The 23172-nt window shown below is 33.9% G+C and overlaps 1 protein-coding gene across 1 annotated transcript in view; it reads right to left on the reverse strand.

Annotated features, from left to right (window-relative positions):
- The window catches only part of NCAM2 (neural cell adhesion molecule 2), a 271538-nt gene that overhangs the window by 111850 nt on the left and 136516 nt on the right, over window positions 1-23172 (reverse strand). Inside the window, exons 2-7 of the mRNA XM_085074695.1 lie at window positions 22266-22340; window positions 21093-21299; window positions 18712-18855; window positions 16139-16276; window positions 11836-11953; window positions 6525-6685 (exon numbers count right to left, since the gene is read on the reverse strand). Coding sequence (XP_084930821.1) covers window positions 6525-6685; window positions 11836-11953; window positions 16139-16276; window positions 18712-18855; window positions 21093-21299; window positions 22266-22340 — 843 coding nt within the window. The remainder of the gene's footprint in view (window positions 1-6524; window positions 6686-11835; window positions 11954-16138; window positions 16277-18711; window positions 18856-21092; window positions 21300-22265; window positions 22341-23172) is intronic.

Below are 23172 nucleotides of genomic sequence, written 5' to 3' on the forward strand. Positions count from 1 at the left end.
AAATTTTCTCAAAATCTCAAAATTAGTAATTACATTATTTTCATCAAAGTGAGTTCCCCATCTGGACAACATGATAAACAATAAAATTGGCTGAAGATGATGCATGTTCCAAAACACATAAATAATTCTTAACCTTATTCTAAATTTCTTTAAGACCTTCTTCAAATGGATCAGTACAAGACAAAAAGTTTTAGCTTGACATTTTAGACAAGAGTAGCTGACATTTAAAGGAATAAGCACTGATTAATCATCAAATATATCTAGCTGACAGTTATTACTTGGAAAAAGAAGAGAGCTCATATGGGGGATATTATTTAATTGCTTCATTTTTGTAGGTCACAAGTCATAACTTACTATTGACTGGAAGTTTTTACACTGTTTGAATACTTTTCAATGACATTTTGGACATTGGAAAATACTAAAATACATTTGTGTACATGTAAATAAAGCTACTTGAAAATGCCAGGACTAGTACTGACAGAAATACTGAAACAGTTGTTTCCCCCACCCTCCCTCCTCCATTTTTTAACTGCTCTTTCTAAATTGATAAGGTCATTCTCAAACTGAATTGCTATTTGTTTATAGTACTCTAGAAAACATGAAGCAAATAAAAATACAAAGCCTTGGAATACAAACTCAGGAAGTCTTCAGGTATTTGTTCTTCTCTTCAGTCAAAAATATTGCAATATATTTGTTGTGATGTACTTTAAAAAATTGTAAACTAAATGACTTGCTGAAATAAAAGAATGCTTGAATAGAAAAGGAGCTAAACTTCATTAAAATTATTTAAGCTAAGAAACTGCTTATTACTAGATATTGTTAAATATGAACAGAGTGACGCTACCAAATAAGCAAATAACATTTACTGGTTGGAAAGTTTGTTTTCTGAGCCAAGAAGGTTGGTTTTAAGTTCTCTAACACTTTCTCAGTAAAAAAAAGTTTTTTTCAGATTCCTTCCTTGAACTATTCTGGATTTGTATCATTGCTGTGCATGTACAGCCTCCCTGAAAACCTACAATGAACATGGATAGCAATCTGAGGATTTTTCTTACAACCAATTTCTTGGAAAAGGTACACAATTTGTTGAATTCACAGAGTTCTACTCATACCTTTAACAAAAGTCTCATCAGACTTGGGAAGCAACACATATATAAATTTTGAGATAGTCCTGTTTATGTCTCTTCAATTACTTTAAACCATTTGATATTGATACAAACATGGTTTTACTGGTGAGAGGCCTAGTGTATGTCTGCAAAGCTTCCTGATTAATCTCTTGATTAATCTATCACAGGAGGAATCCAACCTTCCTGCTGTCCTCCTTCACAGACACATTTGAATCAGGTTGCAAAACTGCAACCCTGTACTTCTGGAAACTCCTGGTACACATTGAATTTAATTACCAAGATAGAGCCCTGTGGCTAGCACAGGTCTTTCCCATGAGAATTTTTTCCTGTGTTTTATAAACAAAGATAAAGTTTGGATGTTATTAAAAACAGTGTCTCGAGATTTGGACAGTTCAGGCCTGGCCAATCAGGCCTAGGGGCAGGTTTCTGACTGACCAATCTGGGTGACCTCTGAAAAATCTATATAAGTTGGAATTAAATAATAAAAGCTTTCTTTTTTATGCCACGCTGAGAATCCAGGTCTTCTTTCTCTGCTAGCGGCTCAACAGCGACAGAGCCCAGCATGGAAATATCTAAGAAAGAGACTGCAGAAATTTATGGAATGATAAGGATTCACACACATACCACGATGAAATGCTGACTTGATTTAGTGCATCATGAACCTGAATCTCTCTTCTCAGATCATGTTATTGAAACCTGGCAAAATGCTATTACAACTTCACACTCAGAGGGGTTTAAGAATTGTCTTCTAGGACAACTGTCATCACTGCCCTTACAGATTGGAGCTTTTCTGTTTTAAAAAGTAGTAGTTTTGCAAAAAGGTAAGGAAGTAAGAAGGAGGGAAATGGAATGCAGAAAATGTGAACTTTTAACATTACATCTTTAACTGACAACTTGTACTTTGTGAAGCCGAAGTTGGTGAACTTCACAATATCTGGGATGAGCAGGCATAGATAGCTCCATACACAGATCCATGGCATTCTCTTTCTAGAGGTATCATAGAGAATTTACATGAAGAGCTTCCATATACAGATTAGCATCTCAGGACAAACAAAATGAACCCCAAAAAGCATATCTAAATGTAAATTAATCTGCTTACTTAGCTGAAAAGAAATTTAATTAGATATTTTCCAGGAACTAGAACAATAAAAGGAATTTAGCCATTAAGACTGAAAAGAAGGGAAGAATTTAGACCACCTCTCACCCCAATCTCATAGGCACAATACAGCCTCTTTGGTTCCAAGATGAATGGATTTTGAGGGGCTAAATTAACCTAAAACTTTTTAATGTTAGCATTTGGAATACATCTAAGAGAATTATGATAAGAAGTTCAATATATTTCCTCCTAGCTGGCAGATGACAAAAAATATATTAATAATAGTATATGATTTCTCAATAATCAATAAAAATTACATTGAACACAGCTGAAAAAACTTTTCCACTATACAAAATTCAGATTATACTTTAAAAGGCATCTAGAAAATAAAAATAGTATGTGCTTACACTATGCTTTAACTACAAACTGTCTTTTGTAATTTTTTGTGGTATTCCCTCAATTGATTTTCATGAGGTCATTTGTCAGAACCCACTGAAAGGCCAATGAAATATTTTTATAATAAAATATTAATGAGTGAGAGGGCAGTCTGAGTATGTAGGTAAAACACATATATCCTGGAGAACTAGAACTCCCTCTAAATTTTTTTATCAATTCTGATTACAGAAATAATATTTTTTCTTTCTAGGAAAATAAATTATTAAACATAAATAGTATCTTTCTGTGGCCCACGTACAGAAAAGAGAATACTGGTTGAAAACCTCAAATCTAAGTATCATCAAATTGTTTAACCAAGCATTTGAGTGATAAAGAAGTAGAAACAAGCACCTAAAGAACAAACAAAATGAAAATCCTCAGAATATAAACACTACTTTTATTAAGCATAAATATGTCTTTAATTAAAGCTAATTTTCTTTCATTTAGTCTGATTGGATTTTTTTTTTATTCTAGGGTAAATAAAGACTACTGCCATTGCCCTGGAGAAGGAATGATGTAGAAATGAATGTTTAGGTTGGAGAAAGTAACATGATATATGAAGCTGCAACATTTGAATTTTATTGACTAGTCTTAAATCAACTGCTTGTTATTACGTTATTTTTTGAAATCTTAGTTGGGTTCCCCAACACAGTAAAAATGTGGTAAAAATATCATTGAAAATGATAATTTCCATGTATCTAAACCCACATATTTATAAATATGACCACTTACTACTGGAAAAAACCCCATAGAACAAATTAAAATGGAATTGTATGGGTGAAAGTGATAGCTACCACAAAGACACAAATACAAAGAATATTTTTAAAGAATTCAAGGATTACCACCTATGGATTCAAGCTGTTCAGCAGGACTAAACGTAAATTAATTTGAATTAAAAACCTTAGCACAAATTGTAAGCATTAATCTGGATTATATATTTTAGGTAGTAATTGTTAATGACACAGAAAATACTGTAGCAGGTAAGAGGATGACGGACAGCGATCATCAAATGAGGGAAACAGGGCTTTTTCTTTCTTCTTGGAACAGATACAAAGCATAACACATGATGAACTGGGGAGGGCAGGGTATGTGCCTATAGGTTTCTATCCATGTGTTAGTGATGCAGAAAAACTGTCAGAGTGAGAATTTGATTTCAGAACAAAAAAGGGCTTTTTAGCACTGCTACTGAAAAAGCTCTAAAGTTAAACTAAAGAATCTGGGTCACGCAAGGAAACTAAATATATAACTGTTACATGGCACACTAAGATGAGAATGTCTATTAAAAAGTGCTGAGTTCTAGAAATTTTAAGTGCTGAATTCTATGATGTTACTATTATTTTTATTGCATTATGGTTATATTACTGTTATTGCAAGTTTCAACTCTGCCATAGCGCTGTTGTAGTAACAGTAGTCATTGCCCCAAGGAGTCTGCATTGTAAATTAAAATTAAAGATAGCAGACATGTGAGACAAGGAAGCTAATGAAGTGAGAAAGAAAAATGCAATTTAATAGGTCAATTTAACATAAACTAGTTATTTGTGTACTATTTAGCTAAAATAACCAGCCATCTGCCTCTCCATTTTCCAGACTGCAGCTTTTTTTAAAACATTTAATGGGAAGAAAATATAATAAATTGTTGGCTATATATATGACTGGGGGCTTAACCTATGTGAAAGAGACAAAACAAAATGTAAAGTTTATTGTAGGAGAAATTAAAACTCTGCTCCTCTCTAAATTACCTATAACCACTCAGGAAAGACATGGGGCAGACACTACAGAGAGTCCTGTAGAAACTTAAATATCAGAAATTATTTTCCATACAGGTGAGAAATTATGTAAGAAATGTAGGTGTTTAGGATGTCATGGAAACATAATGGATGTGCAGGTTCAAAATGGATTAAACCAACTCATAGGACCAATTATTAAAACTTATAGTATCTATCTAGGATTTAGTTTTCTATGAAGTCCCCAGAAAAGTGGTTGCTAAAAGATGAAGAAATGTATACAGGAGAACCTCACTTTTAGTCTGGTTTCTCCTTTTCCCTATCCCTTTCATTAAAAGGTTTCCTTGCTCTAAGCAAAAACTAAGCATATTTCAGCCACATTTAAATTTACCTGAATAACACACACAATTATTTCTGACTGAGATTCCCCTTAATTCATATCAAAATTAGGAAGTAATTTCTGTTCCTTCAATTTTTTTTTTTTTTATTTTTTTTTTAAGTTTGGAAATACAATTGAATGAAATATTTCAGTTTTCCACAACAAAATGCTGTACTTCTTGAGTCTGGGAGGAAATTTAAGATTTTATTTCATCTTCTGTCCTTTGAAAAGAAATTGAGAATAGCTCTCAAGTACCTCAGAACAACAATAGCCCAGTGGTTAGGCAACCCACCTGGAGTGCAAAGCTGGAGACAACACAGCATAAAGAGTTTCTCAAACAGGAAAGACAGTGGGATGCATGTGGACACAGCCAATTTACACTCACCTGACACCATGGCTTCAGCCTTAGGCTCCCAGATCCCAAACATCAGCATTATACAACCCAACAGCCAAGCTCTTCAATGTAAATTATCAGATTACTCTCTTCCATTAGAACTCTTTTCACTTTGTATAAATTATTACTAGTTTTAGCTGGGAATTAAACTTTTTTTTTTTTTTTTAAACTGGGAAGGTAATTTCCCCTTTCCTAAGTCTGACATTTAACTGATCAAACAGAAATTACCTTTCTCTTTACTACAAGCTACATTTAATGTAAAAAAACCGAACACATCCTTTTTTTTTTTTTAGGTTTTTCATAAGTAAGCTACAACCTTTTTCCTGTACAGTGATTCTGAGGGATGTTTTCTTCACTCTCACAAATGCCTACTCTCACTAGGTTATACCTCAACAAATTTAAATAAATTAAAAGTTCTACGTAAAGGAGAAAATCATTAACACAGATTGGGTGGAGGAGAATACAAAGAGAAATAAGAGTTTTGAGGTTATTTTATCATTTAAAGCTCAGGGCAGACAATATTTTTGTGACTACATCTGCAATCATGCAGTTAAAAAATAGAAGTGAATAAAGAAAAATAAAAAAATCAGGAAAATCCCTGCATGGTATTTTCTTACTAAAAACCCTTACTGCTTAGAAGTCAAAATAACCTGCTTTTCCCCCTTTCAGAATTTTCCCCTTTTTCCTCTTTTCTTGCAAGCAGTCAACTTCCAAGTGGAAACCAGAGGGAATTAACAATTCAACACTCCATTGTACTGTATGTGAATAGTAGAAAAGCAAAAGCTGAAGACAACCTTTTCAAAATTAAATTCAGATGTAAGGGTTTAAGTAGCCAACATGGAGAAAAGAAGCTGTAAAATTATACAGAAGTGCTTTGCTGCATAAGTAGGCAACTTGCAGGAATACTATTCTGCGGTGTTTTTTAAGGGCACACACGGAATCTATGATAGTATGGTGAAGACACTTTATTACCAAAATCCAAGGTTTTTATACTATTAATTTGTTACAAGTTTCTATAATTGTGAAGCACAACAAATATGCTTAACCAACCACCATAGACTACGATAAGAACAAGTATTAGGTGTTTTCAATCACCAGCCCTACAGTGTGAGCATTTATAGATTTAAATAATTGTTTTACAATTATGTAACTCGTTTTTCACTTCTAGTTTAGCTAGGTCATTTCCAGAGTGCTTTTTTAGTCAACCAGAGTAACAAAAGTGAGCAAAAATTTTACAAATGCAACAAGGCACTCACTTTGCAAGGCCTTTTTGCTCCACAACACTATTCCACAGAAAATTGTGAATTAACACCTCATTTGCTTACTGTTTACATTTTAAGAGTAAAGATGGACCATATTATGCAGTACTTACCAAAAACTTGAAGGAATGTCTGTTTTTTGTCATTTCCTGCTTTGTTTTTAGCATTACAGATATAAGGACCTGCATCTATATTTTTAATATCTCTTATTGTTAGTTGTGTATTGCTTCCTCTCAGCACGTATTTTTCATTTTCCTCAATAAGTTTACCATTCCTAGGGGAAAAAAAAAATATAAATCAACCAGTAGATTCCAGTATCTGAAACAATGTGCTACGGGAGCATTGATATGCTGAAAATAATATTCGAGGGAAGAGGCTGCTATTATGCCAACCTCAAAAACGCATTAACTCATGTGGCATAAGCTGACAGTGTGTAGAGAAGGGAGTTGAATTTAACATGGCAAAAATTGGTATTCAGAATCACAGTCTTTTACCACAAGAATGTGCATATTCTAGACACAAGCAACACATTCTGAACTGCATTTTGATATTCAAGACCCCAGCTGCACAATTTTATTATCAGGTTATAAAATACATATGAATTAAAAAATATTGTAATATCTTTATCCTTAAATGTTCAATATTGACCTAATATTAGAAAAATGGTTGTGAACAGGATGCTAACATATGGCTTACACTCAAGGACGGACATAAGGAAATTGGTTATATATTGTATGTGAGAAAGAATTTAAAGCATATTTTTCAAGTACAACTGCTGCAGTTCACAGTAGTAACAATGTAGCAACTTATAAAATAAATTAAATTACATTCACGTAGACACTATTGGCATATCAAGAACCCATCCAAATTATTTCCTCTCAGTTGTTGTTGGCTAGCCACAACTTAGCAAGCAGGCATGTCTCCAGATGTTAGAACAAATTCTGACCAGATGGTACAGAAATAATAAAATCTGCAAGCAATTCCGAGGGCTGATTGAGGCTTGACCAGTTCATTTGAGCACCTTGGCCTACACACAGCTGCTTTTTCAAGGGGACATCACTCAAATATTCTATTCCATTCAATATGCCTACTTTCTGACATCTAATTTGATTTCAAGATTTGACCAACAATGATTTTCATTTTATTCTCATATAATGATAATTACATAAATTTCATATTTTCCTAAATCATATTTTCTCTGAAAATAAGCTTATTTCTTGGGAGCATTAATAGGTGTTAGTAGGAGTCCCCTGATATGTTCATAGCTTGCATTTTAGCAACATTTTTGGGTAAATAACTTGGTTGCCAACTTCAAGACATTATTATGATGCTTGTTCATTTCCTTTCCCAAGCAAATTGCAGAGGGTGTAGAGGGTGTTTTATAAAACAGGAAAAGTCTAATATTCCATATTAGGTGGTCTCACAGAAACCAAAACCAAACCAAAAGCAGAACAACCCCCCCCACCAGCACCACACAACAACAAACAAACAAAAATCCCAAACAATCAAAACCCCCCTAGTGATTTCTTTTAGGAGACAAAAGTGTATATTCAAAGTTAATAGTAATTTCCAGGTACCTATTTTCACAAACATCATTGATATCTATGGGAGTTTCTCAGCCAAAATGAGATTATGAGCATTTCCCTGGACCCTCCAGTGGGCAGAGAGATTCAGATTGATGTTGATATTGGATAAGAGGAAAACACGAATAACATACTTTAAGTGGATTATTTATTTTGTAAGATAATTCTAACTCCTGTCAGCAAATACCAGGAAATTGATCCAGCTAAATTTTAGCAGTGTAAATTACCTCCACAGCTATAATCAATTTTTTCAGTAGGACTATTCACACAAGTAAAGATTTCCAGTTCAAGACCTGTAGCTACATTAGGATCTTTATCTTTCAGTCCTGGCTAATTTAACTGCGTTAGTGTATTGCTTCTCTGAATGCTATGCTTTACATTAAGGTAATATCAGCTTCAGTAGAGATACCAGTTAAATTGTGAAAGAGTTAGATTCTCTCAGTCCGTGAAATATCAACAAAATGGACATATCTTAAATAGGGCAGCAACTAAACTTCGATGGCCTTTCTTCTTGACAAGGTATTTCAAACTGGCTAATTTTTATAAGTGAACTAAAGCATTTTTGGTGAAAAATTGACACATTAGTTCAGACGCATCCATTTTAAATGGATCAAATCTTAAATATCATCAGCACCTGGAAATAAAAAGGGTCAACATAAATAGTTCAAATTCCACCACATTAGCTACTGTCCTAAAGAGCTAAAAGCTGGGGACTATTGTTTTCTCCAGCATCTTGCTTACAGGCAACACACAGAGACATGAGTCCCTTCAATAGTAGTGTCATCTGATTTAAAAAACACATACATTTTTCATGGCCTAGCTGAAGTTGACCTGTTAAAATCAGCTCATTGGTAACAAACATGGAAACAAAAGTAAAAAAATTGAGATAATCTACTTTTTAATTCACTAAAGTATCAGTGGATTGCAAGACTACATTTGAATAGATCCATATTCTACAGGCTTCACACTAAAGAGACTTCAACAGACTGAGTGAATAATTGGTGTAAGAGCCCATTTTTAAAGTCAACAAAGACACAGGAACATGGAAATGTGTATAAAACAAGTCCTTAAACTTGATGAACCACCTCAACAGGCATGGGTATACCTTTTATACCACATAGTGAAAATCCTGCAGCAGAATGCAGTAAAAAGTAATTTCCATCCTTTTTATCAATACTTTTCCACAGCTCTGAAGGATACTGATTGTACTTTAGAATGTTTTGCAATGACACATCAGGAAATGCTGTGATTATTTTCTGTTAGAACCTCTAACATCATCTCTCTGAAGCCATTAGCTATTCATAATTATTCAGAGAATTCAGAAAATGGGCTTCCATTAAGTCACTTTATTACATGTACCCATTTTACAAATGGTTAACCTGAGACAAATTAAACAAAATGACTGAATTCACATAAACAAAAGGTGCAGTTGGGTCTAAATCTGAATACAATTCCCTTAACTTGCTCTAATCAAACATTATAATCCTTCTGAAATCACTATTAAAACATATCAAATTTAAGACATAATTCCACTTGTTTGTGAAGATGGAAACATATAAAACTGAGGTTAGTACCAACCTACATTCAACATCAAAAAGTACACTAAAGACGACAAAATTTGGAGTAATTGGCCATTAATTCTGATAAATGGATTCAAATAGCTTCTCAGTGGATGACAAGCATATTAATATTAGATGGATCAGTTTTGATAAATTTTCTTAACACTCACAATACTTTCTAGATTTTTCTCACAATCAAGAAAAAAAATTGTTGATCCGATTTTCCTATGCTCAGTCTAATTTCTAAGGAAAAAGCATCTGAACTATTATGGAAAACCAATGTCTTTATCTTGACATAATTGTTAGATAAGACCAGGGACAGGAGAAGAGATAAGCTTATGATGAATCCTTTTAATTGGCTAAATGAGTGAAAATGGGCCTGAAAATTTCAGGCAGAGATTTCAGAAATTTGATCCAAAAAATTTAGGACTGGAATGCAATTTAGAATTGTTTGCATCCTCTGAAAAAACAAGCATTTTTCTCCCCCCATTTTTCTCCCTGTTTGCATATCAATAATAGTATGCTGTCACAGGGAGAGTAGTGTTTTTCAGTGTACCACTTTATAAACTCTCAGTGTCAGCAAATAAAAACGCAATAACATTTTCTACTGACAAGAATTTATAGCCTAAATTAAAAGCGAATGAAAGGGGGAAAAGAATCAAAAGGGAAGGGAGACACATTAGGCAATACTCCTCATTATGAGATAGCTCCTAAAGGAGGAGCAGAAGTTTGCACATGCATGATTCAAGATCCAGTCTACAGGCTTGAAAAGCTTCTGTAAAATCTTTACAAAAGATATTTCATGAATGTTTTGAAAGTCAGGTCCTCAAGGGCTGTCAAACCAAAAGAAATCCATCAGTGGGCTCTGATCAGTGGACACAGAGATAAGTGTCTCTCTAAGTCACTTGGCCTGTGTGCATAATATAATATTTATAAACCACTGAAAAAAATTGCACAGCTGTTAGCAGGGATATCCACAAATGTTGGAAATTCATGCATTCTTTCTTAATAAATACCAAAAGGCTTCTTGTCTTACACCAAAGCCATTTAGGACAGTAGATTTTAGGCAATTCTTAAGAATTTTGGTGAGATAGCAGAGGCATTTAAAAATTACTTCAAAGACATCAAACAAACAGAGTATGATTTGAATTTAGAATCAGTTCTTTACTCCAGGCTACAAATAATTTGACTTGCTTTTTCCTCCTGTTCACTAAATTTTGAATTTTAAGTCACATTAAGGAATTTACTTTGCATTCTATTTATTTACATCTCCTGGGAATCAAACTGCACAAAAGAAAAATTCAACTTCACAATTGACCCATGGCATATTGAGATGAAGGTATCAGTCACAGGAAGAGAACCTTGATCTAACATTGTTCAAAGGCTCCGAAGGAGATGAAGAATTGATGGAAATCGCTTCTATGCCTATTTTGAAAATGATATGACCTTTTAATTCACTTGAAATAATATAAGTAGATGCAATTTATTCAGATCTAAAATAGAAATATGCACTGGTATAAGGTATTGAGATACTTTACATCCCAGGACTGATCCATATCTTTAATCAAATTGAAAGAACACAGAGTATATAGATATTTAAATTTTTACAAATGTTATGTGATAAGTGTTCCCAAGTGACATAGCTATACTATGCCCATGTCATTGATATAATGAAAAAAACACACGTGAGATTTAAAAGCAATTCCATTTTCAAAGCATTTTATACTTTTAAAATTACATAAAGATACACTGAAGCTTATCAAATGAAACATTCCTCAGTCCTACGAGTGTCTAAACTCAATGAGATTCCTTCTGAATCTCATTGAAGTGGAGAGTTAAAGTTAGAATCTATTTTTTACAGATGTGGAAAATGTTATCTTCTTTTATTAGTATTGCTGACTTGTACTGGATACTTATTTATTGTATAAGTGCTTATCTGAGGAATTTATGCTCAAAAGTTTTTGTTAGGTAGTTCTTATACTGCTTTTGAGACGTGGTCTTATTTCTTCTCCACTCACATATGAAGAAATCATTGCAATATGGTATTTTTGTTACTTTTTACATTTATTTCACTTGCTGGCAACCTGAGTGCAATTGAATTTGAGTGAATCCATTCACTTATTAATGTTTAATACAGCCTTAGCAGAGAGAATAGAAACGGACAGAAAATTCTCTTAACATTCAGTAGAGAAATTAAAGTTGCACAGCTTAATGGACTTTGACAGAAAAATGTGACACATTAAAATAATGTGCTCTGATGAGGAGACCTTGACTGAACTTACCTGTACCAGCTGATTTCAGGTGGAGGAGATCCAGTGGCTCTGCAGAACAAAGTTATTGCCTCTCCTCGATCTGCAGTGGCATTGAAGGACTTCTGTAGCAGAATGATTGCAGGGGGAACTGCAAAATAAGACACATGTCCTATGAATGAAAAATAAAATCTTTTATGTGTTACTGGAGAAATTTAAAATGCAGGATGGGAACCTTTGCTAATTAGCAAATTTAGGGTTACAGTTAGGGATCAAGTTACAATGTGAATCATTGTTACTAGCATTTCTTTTCTTAAATGAAAGACTTTTATCAGGACATTAGTAGCTTCTTTTTTTTTTAAACAGAACAAATTTTTGAAATTCTTTTTCAGCAGCTCTTCAATTTTCTTACAGAACATTCTAAGATGACTGATACTACACCTAACATGTATATGACAATACACACATAAGACATAAAACCTCATACTGATATTAGTGTTTTTAAAAGATGGATCAGTATGCAGGAGTCTAGATTACACATATTTAATTCTTTTTACTGAACTCCTGCATACTTCCTGGGCAGGAATATCAAGAGCTTCCAAAGAGAAAATGTGATAGAACCCAAAGGATACAATCTATTTCTATTTCCAAGAACTTAATTTTGTTCTAAGAGCGACAAATGTTTTCTGTTCTTGATGGGACCAAGTTATTACTCAAAATTGTAACAGTTCACAAAGAACTTCTATCCAACAGAAAAAATAGTAATAATATTCTAGACAGAACAACTCACAGGCTGATATTTAACATATCTGTTTAAATGTCTGCTTCTATTAACTAACAAGCACATATGAAGTATTCAAGGGCAGAGTGGATGGAGATCTCAGCAACTGGGTCTAGTGGAAGATGTCCCTGCCCATGGCACGGGTTTGACACTGGATGATTTTTAAGGTCCCTCCAATCCATACTATCCTATGATTCTGTAAAATATCCAAATAAAACCAATCCAAGCAGATTGGAGAGAAGCTGATATGTGGAAAGGAAGGAATGCCACAGAAAGTAAGAGGAAAGGGAAAAGATTCGAGCTTCACAAAATATAGGTGTTAGCGAGCAAGAGCATCCTGTAAGATGACAGAGTGACCTAGTTATCCTTTTTAGCTTTACTCTTCACTAGAGAAAAGATTAAATAGGCAACCCCATGAACTTGCTTTCAGTGTTCCATTGCACTCTACCAGATTTTTCTCACCCACTGTTGAAAATCAACTTCTGTGGCTTTGCACCAAATATTCCAGAAGCCTTTCCACTTCTGAACCTTAAAATATATAAAATTAATATAAAGTCATGTGCCAGAATTATCAATGATCAGTAATTCTGTTTTGTTGTGTATTTTTCACACTTTTTAATGGTGTGTTTTATAGTGTTTGACAGATCACTTCTTTCCTATCTGAAGCTGCATGGGCCATTACTCAGCATAAAAAACCCTTCTGCTGTGCAACAGCAATTTAGCCATCTCCAATAAAAAAAATGCTATTTAAACCATTTTGCAAAACATTTTAATGTATAGATCTCAAAATATAGTTGGGAGCATGAGGAGGTAATTATTTGCTAGAAGTAGCAGTTTCTCCCACTCATTTCTCGCCACTAAGAACTATGGGACTATGACTTAGTTCAGCACATTACTTAAGTGCTTCAATCTTCCAAGAGATACTGCAATGGCAATGCAATGAAATATTATTTAGTAATTTCAAAAGTCAAATTCTATTTTTCTCATCATTATTTCAAGGAGCAGGTCTGTTAGTATTCTTGCATCTATGTGGGTTGGAACTAAAGTGTGAACCTACAAGAGGAAAAGAGAAATCAAGATATACTGCAAGTCTCTCACATTCCATACTTAAAGCAGAGTGGCAAAATTGAGTCTCAATTAAGTGTAAACAATTCTCTTTCATTAATTTCAGTGAGATCAGGATGACTATTTCATTTACAGAACTTTCCAGACAGTGAAGAAATAAATCTAATAAGTACATTAGGGAAAAATAATTGAAAAAATAAGATTTGGGGAAAAAAAGGAGAGACAAAAGAACAAGCAAAAGATATTTTTGTTTAGAGGAGGACTTGATTTCTTTCCTTCTCTTCTTTGTCAACAATTAGCAATCAAAGAAAAGCCTGACATTTAAACCTCCCTGTAAATATGTGTAGAAAAAAACAGCTACAAAAATTTCAGTGTTTCAAGTAGAAAAGAAACATAAACATTAGATTTCTAAGAGCTAATCCAGTCAATTTATTACCCATTATAACCCTCTGAAGATATCCATGCAATAGGAACTATCCTGATATCAAATTTTGTTCCAAGATTTACTTTTAATTCTTTTTGAGTAAATTTGCATTCTGCTCATATATTAACTTTTTTTTTTTTTTTTTTTTAGTAAATAGTATATTTAACATGGTGTGTCAGCTTTCCTAAAGTATCCATATGTTCATTAGTCACAGTTTATCCTGCTTTGGAGACTTTACATATTTCTATCTTGGTTTAGTTGAAACCAGGAGAGCTTTTTGATGTTTGACTCCATGATCCTTGTGAGTCCCTTCCAACTCAGCTTATTCTTTGATTCTTACTATGTGCTTGTATAGATATTACAAATTTCTGTAGATTCTTCAGTTACTACAAGATGAGCAAATAAAAAGTAAAGTTCCAAATTTGAAAAACTTCTACACACAAATACTTTCATGATAACATTTTCTTTTTATATCAAGCTTAGATTATCCTCCAAAGTAAGTATTATTTCTCATTTCTTTTTTGAAAAAGGCGATGCAGTGGAAAAAAAGCCTATAGACCTTTTTCGGTTTTGTTTTTATCCTTTTCTTTTTTGAATCTTTTTTACAAGCTTTCCTTTAAAGCAAAGAACACTACATTTTCTTTTCCTGAATTTTATTATTACTTTAAAAGCTATTTTGGACCAAGTTTTATACATTCAAATATATGTAGGCAAACCTATTTATTACTATAAATGAAGCAGAAAATAGCACTTAATTGGTGCCACTCTACATGACCAACCATGTCATAATCATTTATTTGGCAGCTTCTTCTCCTCTCAAGACTGAAGTTTAGAGATGAGTGTTAACATTCTTGCCTAGAGTCATAATAAATTTATGAAGAACCAAATTTTGTTTTCATAATCCAGAAATAAATGATGTGATGTCAGACCATGGTTTGCAACCTAATGTTTTAGGTTAAATACAGACTCTCAGCTTAACTGCTTATAAATACCAGATAGAAGTGAAAGGTAATCAGAAGGTGGATTCATATGCATGTACATAAATAGCAGCAGAAGGAAATCTCATTCAGCATTTTAAATGCCACCAGATGCACTGTTGGAATTGTACATAACTAGGAGTTGTGGTAATGCAGCACCAGAATGTACCACCTACAACAATCTAGAGAATTCTGCTTCAGACACTGATGCTTGACTACATGGACTAAGCAATACCTGTGCCAGAATCTGCTCTTTCTGCTGCAACTATCTGAGAATTCACCTTATATAATGACTTGTGGAAACCAGGGTTTGCTGGGAAGGACCAGTCAAGGGCAAAGTATTTAAAGCTCCGAACCTGGCAGGCACTGTGGAAGAATTTCACTGAGAAGCTGACATTAAACAGACTGCAGAGATAAAAATGCCCTTTATGAACTCTGTCCTTTCCAGGCAATATATGAAGAGATAGTTATCTTTCAACAGATCAATGCTGAATTTAAGAGGGGTTGAGTTAAATGCTCCATCTTGTCTCAATTCATTAATTTTCCTTTTTAGAGCTTTATTATAAACTAATAAAATGTATAACGCAAATTTTCAGGTAACTCCTCACATATTTTATTCCTCACAAGAATAAAGCTTGAAAAAATCTGTAACTAAGACTGTTAATAAAATGTGTCTGTGACTTTCGGGACAGCTCATGAAGTACATTAACAGTGAAAATGAATAATTATGAAAAATCAAGTGTGCTTTTTTTAAGAGTAAATGACAAAACACTGAATAATAGAGTGAACTATTATAATCTGAAACTCAAGTATTGAAATAATTATTATTCTGTAAATTATTAATAATAATGACCCATACTTTACATATTTATATTTACTGATATTATGAAATGCAATGAATTCTATTTACATAGTAGAGTAGATTTTCTTTTTCAATATTAGTAATTACGTTTATAGGAAACCAGTACTAAACAAACATGAAAATTATATTAACCAATTTAGTAAGAGTTTTTTAGGAGGTGATATATGCCTAAATAAGCCATAATAATCAAACAAAGCAAAAGTCAATTCACCGACTTTACTCCTTACCATTCACAATAACAATTATGTCCCGAAAGTCAATTTCTCCTCTTGCTTCCACTCTTCCTTCACATCTGTATACTCCTTCATTACTTTTATTGATGTTAAGAATTTGGAGATTATTGTTTGCTAATATTGCAAATCGATCTAGAATAGAAAATAAGACATTAAGTGGCATTAGTAAATCAAGACTACATGAAGAACACTACCTTAAATGAGTAATATTTATGTACTGTCTCTGTACAATCTGAATGCTCATTGAAAAAAACATTTGTTCATTTAAAAGTAAAATGTCAGCTGACAAATTTGGTCTTTCCTCATTCCAAAATGCATTGAATTACATAAAATTTAATCTGGATTTTCCATCTATAATTCCTGCTTACTCCAAGGAGTAATCTGCTGTAAATTAATTTACAATGTATTGCAAAATTAGTGGAATACTCATAAGCATTACACAGAATAACAAAAGGATTAAATGGGGAAAAAAAGACTCAAAAATTAAATTGAGCAATTTATAACAGAGTAAGCAACAAAATGCTGTTTCCCTCTCGATCTAGACTAACCATCTCTTTGCCCATTCTACAGCCCAATGTTTAATGATTTTCAGCTTGCTTGCCCTCCTTCCCTCCTTCTGTTCCTTTCCTCATTCACTTTTAGTCAGTGATGTATTTCACCACCCTCTAACACTTCACAGAAATGGGTGCAAAGACATAATCTGAAAAAAGAGCTCTCTATCTTCTGCAAAGGCCAGCATAAACTGAAGTTCAGTATACATTTTGAGGAGCTGAAGGACACTGTACAATCAGACTCTGAAAGGCATGTACACACTTTTCTGCAGATGCAGTAGCAAAATTATAACCTGCAGGAATAAACTATCTTCCAGAATAAGAGAGAATTTGATCATCCATTGTAGATTTTGAAACTCGAAGTATAATATAAAACAGAGTCATTTTTATTTCACAGGGCAGGAAAAAGGTTTCTTAACTGTAAGATGGTACATATGCTGTTTCTTCACCTGTATTATAAACCCATACAGACATAAACAAAATCCACAAAGTTTATTTTTATGTGATTTAAAACCTCTTCCTCCCAAGCATGACCGGAATTGTATTTGGATACTGCTCTAGGTCAGAACATAAGGGAAGTATTCTGCTATTTAAATTACAACTGGTTTCTATCACTGTTACTTTTGACACTGTGAAAGACAATTATTAAAAAAGACAAGTTTAAGCATTAAAATTTTAAAAAGGTGCATGATTTTGAAGAAGAAAGGAAATGTTTCATCTGTTTTGCTAATCCTACAGATTGATTAAAAAAACCCAGAATGGCAACAGTAAAAAATTTGAGACAGAACTTAGAGGCAGTTCTACTTTTTTAAACTTTGACCAGCATCCTTGAAAAAGACCTTTTCCTAGATTGCAAATTTCTATTATATTCTCAGAGTTCCTATTTTTGAAAGTCTTCTATGTCTCGCTTATGTGCACTGTTTAATTATATATATATTTATATATTTACAAATGTCAACCATTTTTTTCTAAGAGTAGAAGTCTCCTGTTTTAAGTCTCTGTGTCTAGATGACAAGAAATACTTTATATAAGTAAGAAACAAGTTTAATCAAAACTTTCTTTCCCAGTGAAGAAGAACCTAACACTGAGTCAAGAAATATCAACAAAGCTATTTTTTGCCCCAGCAATTGCTCTACATTTGGTTACTGGATTTCATAAAACACCAAATACATTTATTATTTCAATTTTGAAATAAAAATAACAATTATTTTGAAAAAATAAGTATTTTAAATGCATACTGCTTACCCTGAGCTTCATTACATGCAAAGAGAAAAAATGAAGGGAAGTTAGAAAAGCTGGTTAATTAAAAATGTTAGCTCCTTTTCCAGAAAATGTGGAAGGTCTTATCTTCCCCAGAGGCAAAGATGACTATTGAGACAGCACTGAAAAAACTGATTCAGAGTTTTTGCAGGGGTAAGTCAAAGAAATTCTATGTGCCTAATTAATTGTCTCTCTAAAGGCTTAGAACTTGCCTGTGGGGAAGGTGAGGTTTATCTGAACCTGGGCTTTATTGGTCCAGCCCAAGCAGATTACTTATATGCCAGGTGCTTGTAACTCACGGGGTAATTTACCCTCATACAAGCCAACTCTCACAACAATGCAAAATGCCTCTCCACCTGGAATTCTCTGAGCAACTGGGCAAGTGTCCCAAAGTCAAAGCTCCGTTGGGTCGGTGTCAGAGCTTTGTGTGCAGTGAAGTTCATCTCTGTGTGGTTTTAAACATGTTCAACTCCTACAGTCAAGGCAGACTAGGAAGAGTTCCTGTGAGGGAGCTCCCAGCAATCCTTTGGGCATTTGGACACTCATGCTACATCTAGACAAAATTCCCGACTGGAAAAAAAGACACATGGGGGAAACCATTGTATACATATTCTCTACAGCTGACAGAACCTGGCTAAATTACAGCAGCTGATGGGCTAATCAAAATCCCACACTAAAATGTGATTAGTCTTCTTTAATAATAATGTTTTAATATTAATTGGAATGTATAACTTAAAGAGTTACCAAAATACTAACTGTCAGCAATAGTTGTGACTTCCTCATTGCGATACAACCAGCTGACAATGGGAGCAGGTGAACTTGTCACACGGCAAACAACTTCTGCATCTTCTCCTTGTCTGAACTCTTGTGGAGATACTATATCCCGAAACGTGAGCTTTTCTGAAAAGGAAAAAAAACCCAACCAGAATACAGTAAGAGTCTTACACTTAAGTTAGCATTAAAATTATACATGACACCAAATAAGATAAATATTACTTTTAAATCTTCTCACTGGGATAATACAGATTTATTTCCATAATAGAATTTTCTCATTTAAGACTCAAATGGTCCTGGACTTACACTGTGACTGTAAAAATTACTTTATTTAATTTTGCATTATGAAAAGTTTTGGTTTATTTATATACATTCTGCATGTTTCATCAATGTTCCAAACCCCAGTTTTGAAACTCTAGGTCTAAGAAGTTTATACATTTATGCTGATAGTTTATTTACTCTCTTGTGTGTTTTATTCCTCACTGTTCTGTTATTGAATTAAAACCTCATGTCTTTATTCTACCAAAACTTCCATAAAAACAACTAAAATTTGGAAAATTCTCACTGGAAAAGTAGAAATCTTTCTTCTTTGACTGAGAAAAACAGCAGCTGAGTATAATGTAACATCTAAAAAGCCAGTGAGAAACTATTAAGTCTATTATGACTATCAGGTAATAAGAAATTATAGCAGTATTTTTAGGATCTAAAAAGATTGTTTTAGGCTGGCTGAGGCTTTTGATTTTTCCAAGCACAAATGTCCAAATGATATTTTATTTTCCAAATGGTTTGAATAAATTCAGTATTGTTAGAAGTCCAAGATGACATTATTCCATGATGTCATATAAGATCTAATGCAAAAACCAATTGATTGACACAAAAAAAAAACAAATCTGGAAGAATTTCTTGCACACAGAATAAACAAACCAACCTATGTTCTCTCAGATCAAAGATGGCCAATTACATTTCATAGTACACTTTGGGGAGCTTCAGTCAGAGATACAGCTTCACATCCTTTTTTTTTTTTATTTCTACAAGTGCAGGCACAAGTAATCCACATATTTCCCATAGCAGAAGATGCAGTTTTTTTTGTTACACCTCTCATACATTTTTGTAGGAAGTCAGAAAAAAAACCTCTCACAGATAGGCAAGAGCCCTGACCCAGGCCCTAAGACTACCAACAGGTTATGCTGCTTTTTTCTTATATCACAAATATGGATAAGGAAACTTTAAATGTCAGTTCCCACACATCTTGACATTCTTGTGTAGATTTCAGGTTTGTTTGACCTAAGAATTATTAAAACTAACACATGCAAATGCTTTTAAAGACTTTTACCTTGCTCAGCGCTCTGCTAATGGAGCAACTGGCAGTTTTATGCATGCAAATGAATTCCAGAAAAATTGAAATCCTTTGAACTGCCAGCTTTCAAGCCATCATGTAAGCACTTCTAACTGCCATCACCATTTTATTGGTTGTTTTATCAAAAGATTTCTATAAAATAGTATGTCTTTTGTTATCTGAGTAATATGTACTGCTCAGAAGCAGTGCTTTACCATTCTGCTCTGTGTTTTCTGTCTCATTATAATTTCCTCATGTTTAAAACACTGTTCTCCAATGAAATTAAATCCTAGCTCAGGTGAAGGGCTGCTGGCATATGTCCCATCCTTTCACCAAAAAAGACCCTGCCTTACATATTCACTGTGCTTGTCTTATGTACAGCTTTTAGACATTTTTGATTAATTTAAAAAATGTGGTATGATCAAAAGTTGTTCAACTTTTGTTCAACTTTGAGAAAAAAAAATCTCAAATCTCTCAGGGACTACAATCCAAGGTATTTATTTTTCAAATATACTCTTGATTGGTTGCTTACAATTGAAATGCATTTTGGTGACTTATCACACTAAGCTTCAGTGCTTTATGTCAAAATTCCTTCATAGGGGCAAGAATAGCAAAAGACAGACATTAGAATAACTAATTCAGTAAAACCTCCACTTTTAAAATGTCATATACTGCACCTCCTGCACTTTTATTTATGTGCATATTTGTAATACTGTGTACTTTGTAAATGGTAGATATATTTTCAATACAAATTATGTTGAGCTATTTTTTTCCTCATATTTGCTCATTTCTTTGAGGGACATACAGTGCACTCTCACAAGATTACATTCTAAAACACAGGGGAAAAGTGGTCCTCCATTTAATTTAAATCTTTGTCATAATGTCTATTAACCAAAAGTCCAGGAGATGCAATTATTTAGATGATAAAATTCGGAGCTTGGGATGATATTTTGAGAAGGTTTACTTTCTCTGCGCTAGTGGCTTTTAAAACATAGTCTTTTATTTGTTACTGATGTATTTTACTTACGATAAATTTCCAAAACTACGGTAGCTTCTTGAGTTTGTCCTTTAGCGTCTGTTGCTTGGCACCGATATATACCAGCATCTTCTATGTTTGCATTGTAAATGGTTAGACGGGATCGAACGCCTTCTTTCTGAACAACCACTCTTTGACTAGAAACTATCTTCTCTCCTTGTGGGTTGTACCAATCTATGGTCTCAGGCTCACCAATGGCTACAAACAGAACCAAAACCAATCCACGTTTAGACATTTAGAAGCACATCATGCAATGCACAGTCTGTGCAGTGTCAGGAATTTATGCAAAACTCAGGAAGATTTTCTTCACGGAAAGGGTTGTCAAGCTCTGGCTGCCCAAGCCAATGGTAGAATCACCATCCCTGGAGGTGTTCAAGGGATGACTGGACATGACACTCAGTGCCATGGTCTAGTTGACAAGGCTGTGATCAGTCAAAATTTGGACTTGATGATCTTGGATATCTTTTCCACCTACGTAATTCTATGATTCTATAATGTCAGCTAATTGCTAAATTATGACAGTTGTAAGAAAGAGAAGCAGGAAAAAACTGATGGCAGATGTACAATTGTTGAGACAGGGTAAATAGTAGCTCAAGGATCTCAAGAGAGGAAAAACAAACACCACAGACAGGTATAAAGTCTTAAAGGAAAGAAAACAGCTGTCCAAAAGTGACTGGATTAAAAGGTCAAGTCATCAGGCAATTGCACTGTCAGCGTAGTCAGGCCATATGTCACTGTCAATGTGACATATCTCAACTCAGCAACATCAAGAATCCGTATCAGGCAGCTGCAAATGCAAATTTTTCTCCTCCTGACTGATAACTGCCTCACAGGAAGAAATCTCCTTCTCTGTCTCATTAAGATGGAGAGGATTTAATTCTTTAATTTAGCTAAGTGAAAATATTTTAAATAAAAAAGCATCCTAACAGATATAAATGACTTGTACTGATACAGAGAATTCAAACTGATTCAGTGAGTGAAGTAAACAGATTCTAGACTGGAAATGTGAAGCGAGAGTTTTACTATTTACCACAGTTCTCACAAACCAATGTGAATTTATAACATGTTAGTTTAATATTGTGAATCAACAAATTCAGTCACAAATACATAAAAAGTTCAACGTTTTAAAAAAATTATATATCTACAAATAAAATTAGTACATACCTGTGCATGTGAAGAACTTGGATTCACCCACACTGAGCTCAACTTTTCTAAGTGAAATTGTAACTTGAAGTAAAGCTGAAAAATATAAAGTAGTTTTAATATTAATATGGACATTTATCAGTTTAAATCTTATATTCCCAGGTTTTATATTTTTTTCATTCTAGACATAGAATCTGTTCAACAAATATGAAATTTCAACTAAATATTGTTATATTTTGAAATAATGGACGTATAGAGATAGAGAAAACAATTTAAATAAGGATGTTTCACAATGATAACAGCCTTATGTCCCAAATGTGAGGAGAAAACTAAAGAAAAAGAAAAAAAAAAGAAGAAAAAATTATAGAAATACACATAAACATAAAGCTAGAAATTCAGAGAGAATAAGGTGATTGGTTACACACAGACTGGTCAAGGGTAAATCATGCCTGACCAACTCTACCACCTCCTAAGATAAAATAATTAGTTTTGTGCAGAAGAGAAGAACAGTGGGTGGCAAATACCCTGACTTTATCAAGGCTTTTGACACTGCCTCCCACAATGTTCTTATATTCAAGTGTTTTGGGTATAAAAAGCAAGGTTTTGGGGAGGGAATTCAGAGGCTGTGCTGTGACAGATCCAGCCAGTTCTAACTGGGACTCGATGGACCCACTGTAAGTCACAACTGAGAGGGCTGAAGGAATTTGCAGCACCTCTTGGAACACCAAAGAGAGAGACAAGAAGGCCAAAGTGAGAGGGAGAGGAGGTTCTCTGTGGCACAGTTGGTAACACCCCAGGACTGTGGCCAATGCATGAAGCCATGAGAGAGCAAACACATCCCCAAAGGACTGGGGATAACCCACAACACAACAGAGGAAATGAATTAGGCAGAAGGAGCAGTGGAAGAAAAGAGGTCAAAAGAAGGAAT

The sequence above is a fragment of the Lichenostomus cassidix genome, chromosome 1 (genome assembly GCF_008360975.1).
Source record: "Lichenostomus cassidix isolate B80296 chromosome 1, HeHo_3.0, whole genome shotgun sequence".
Taxonomy (NCBI): domain Eukaryota; kingdom Metazoa; phylum Chordata; class Aves; order Passeriformes; family Meliphagidae; genus Lichenostomus; species Lichenostomus cassidix.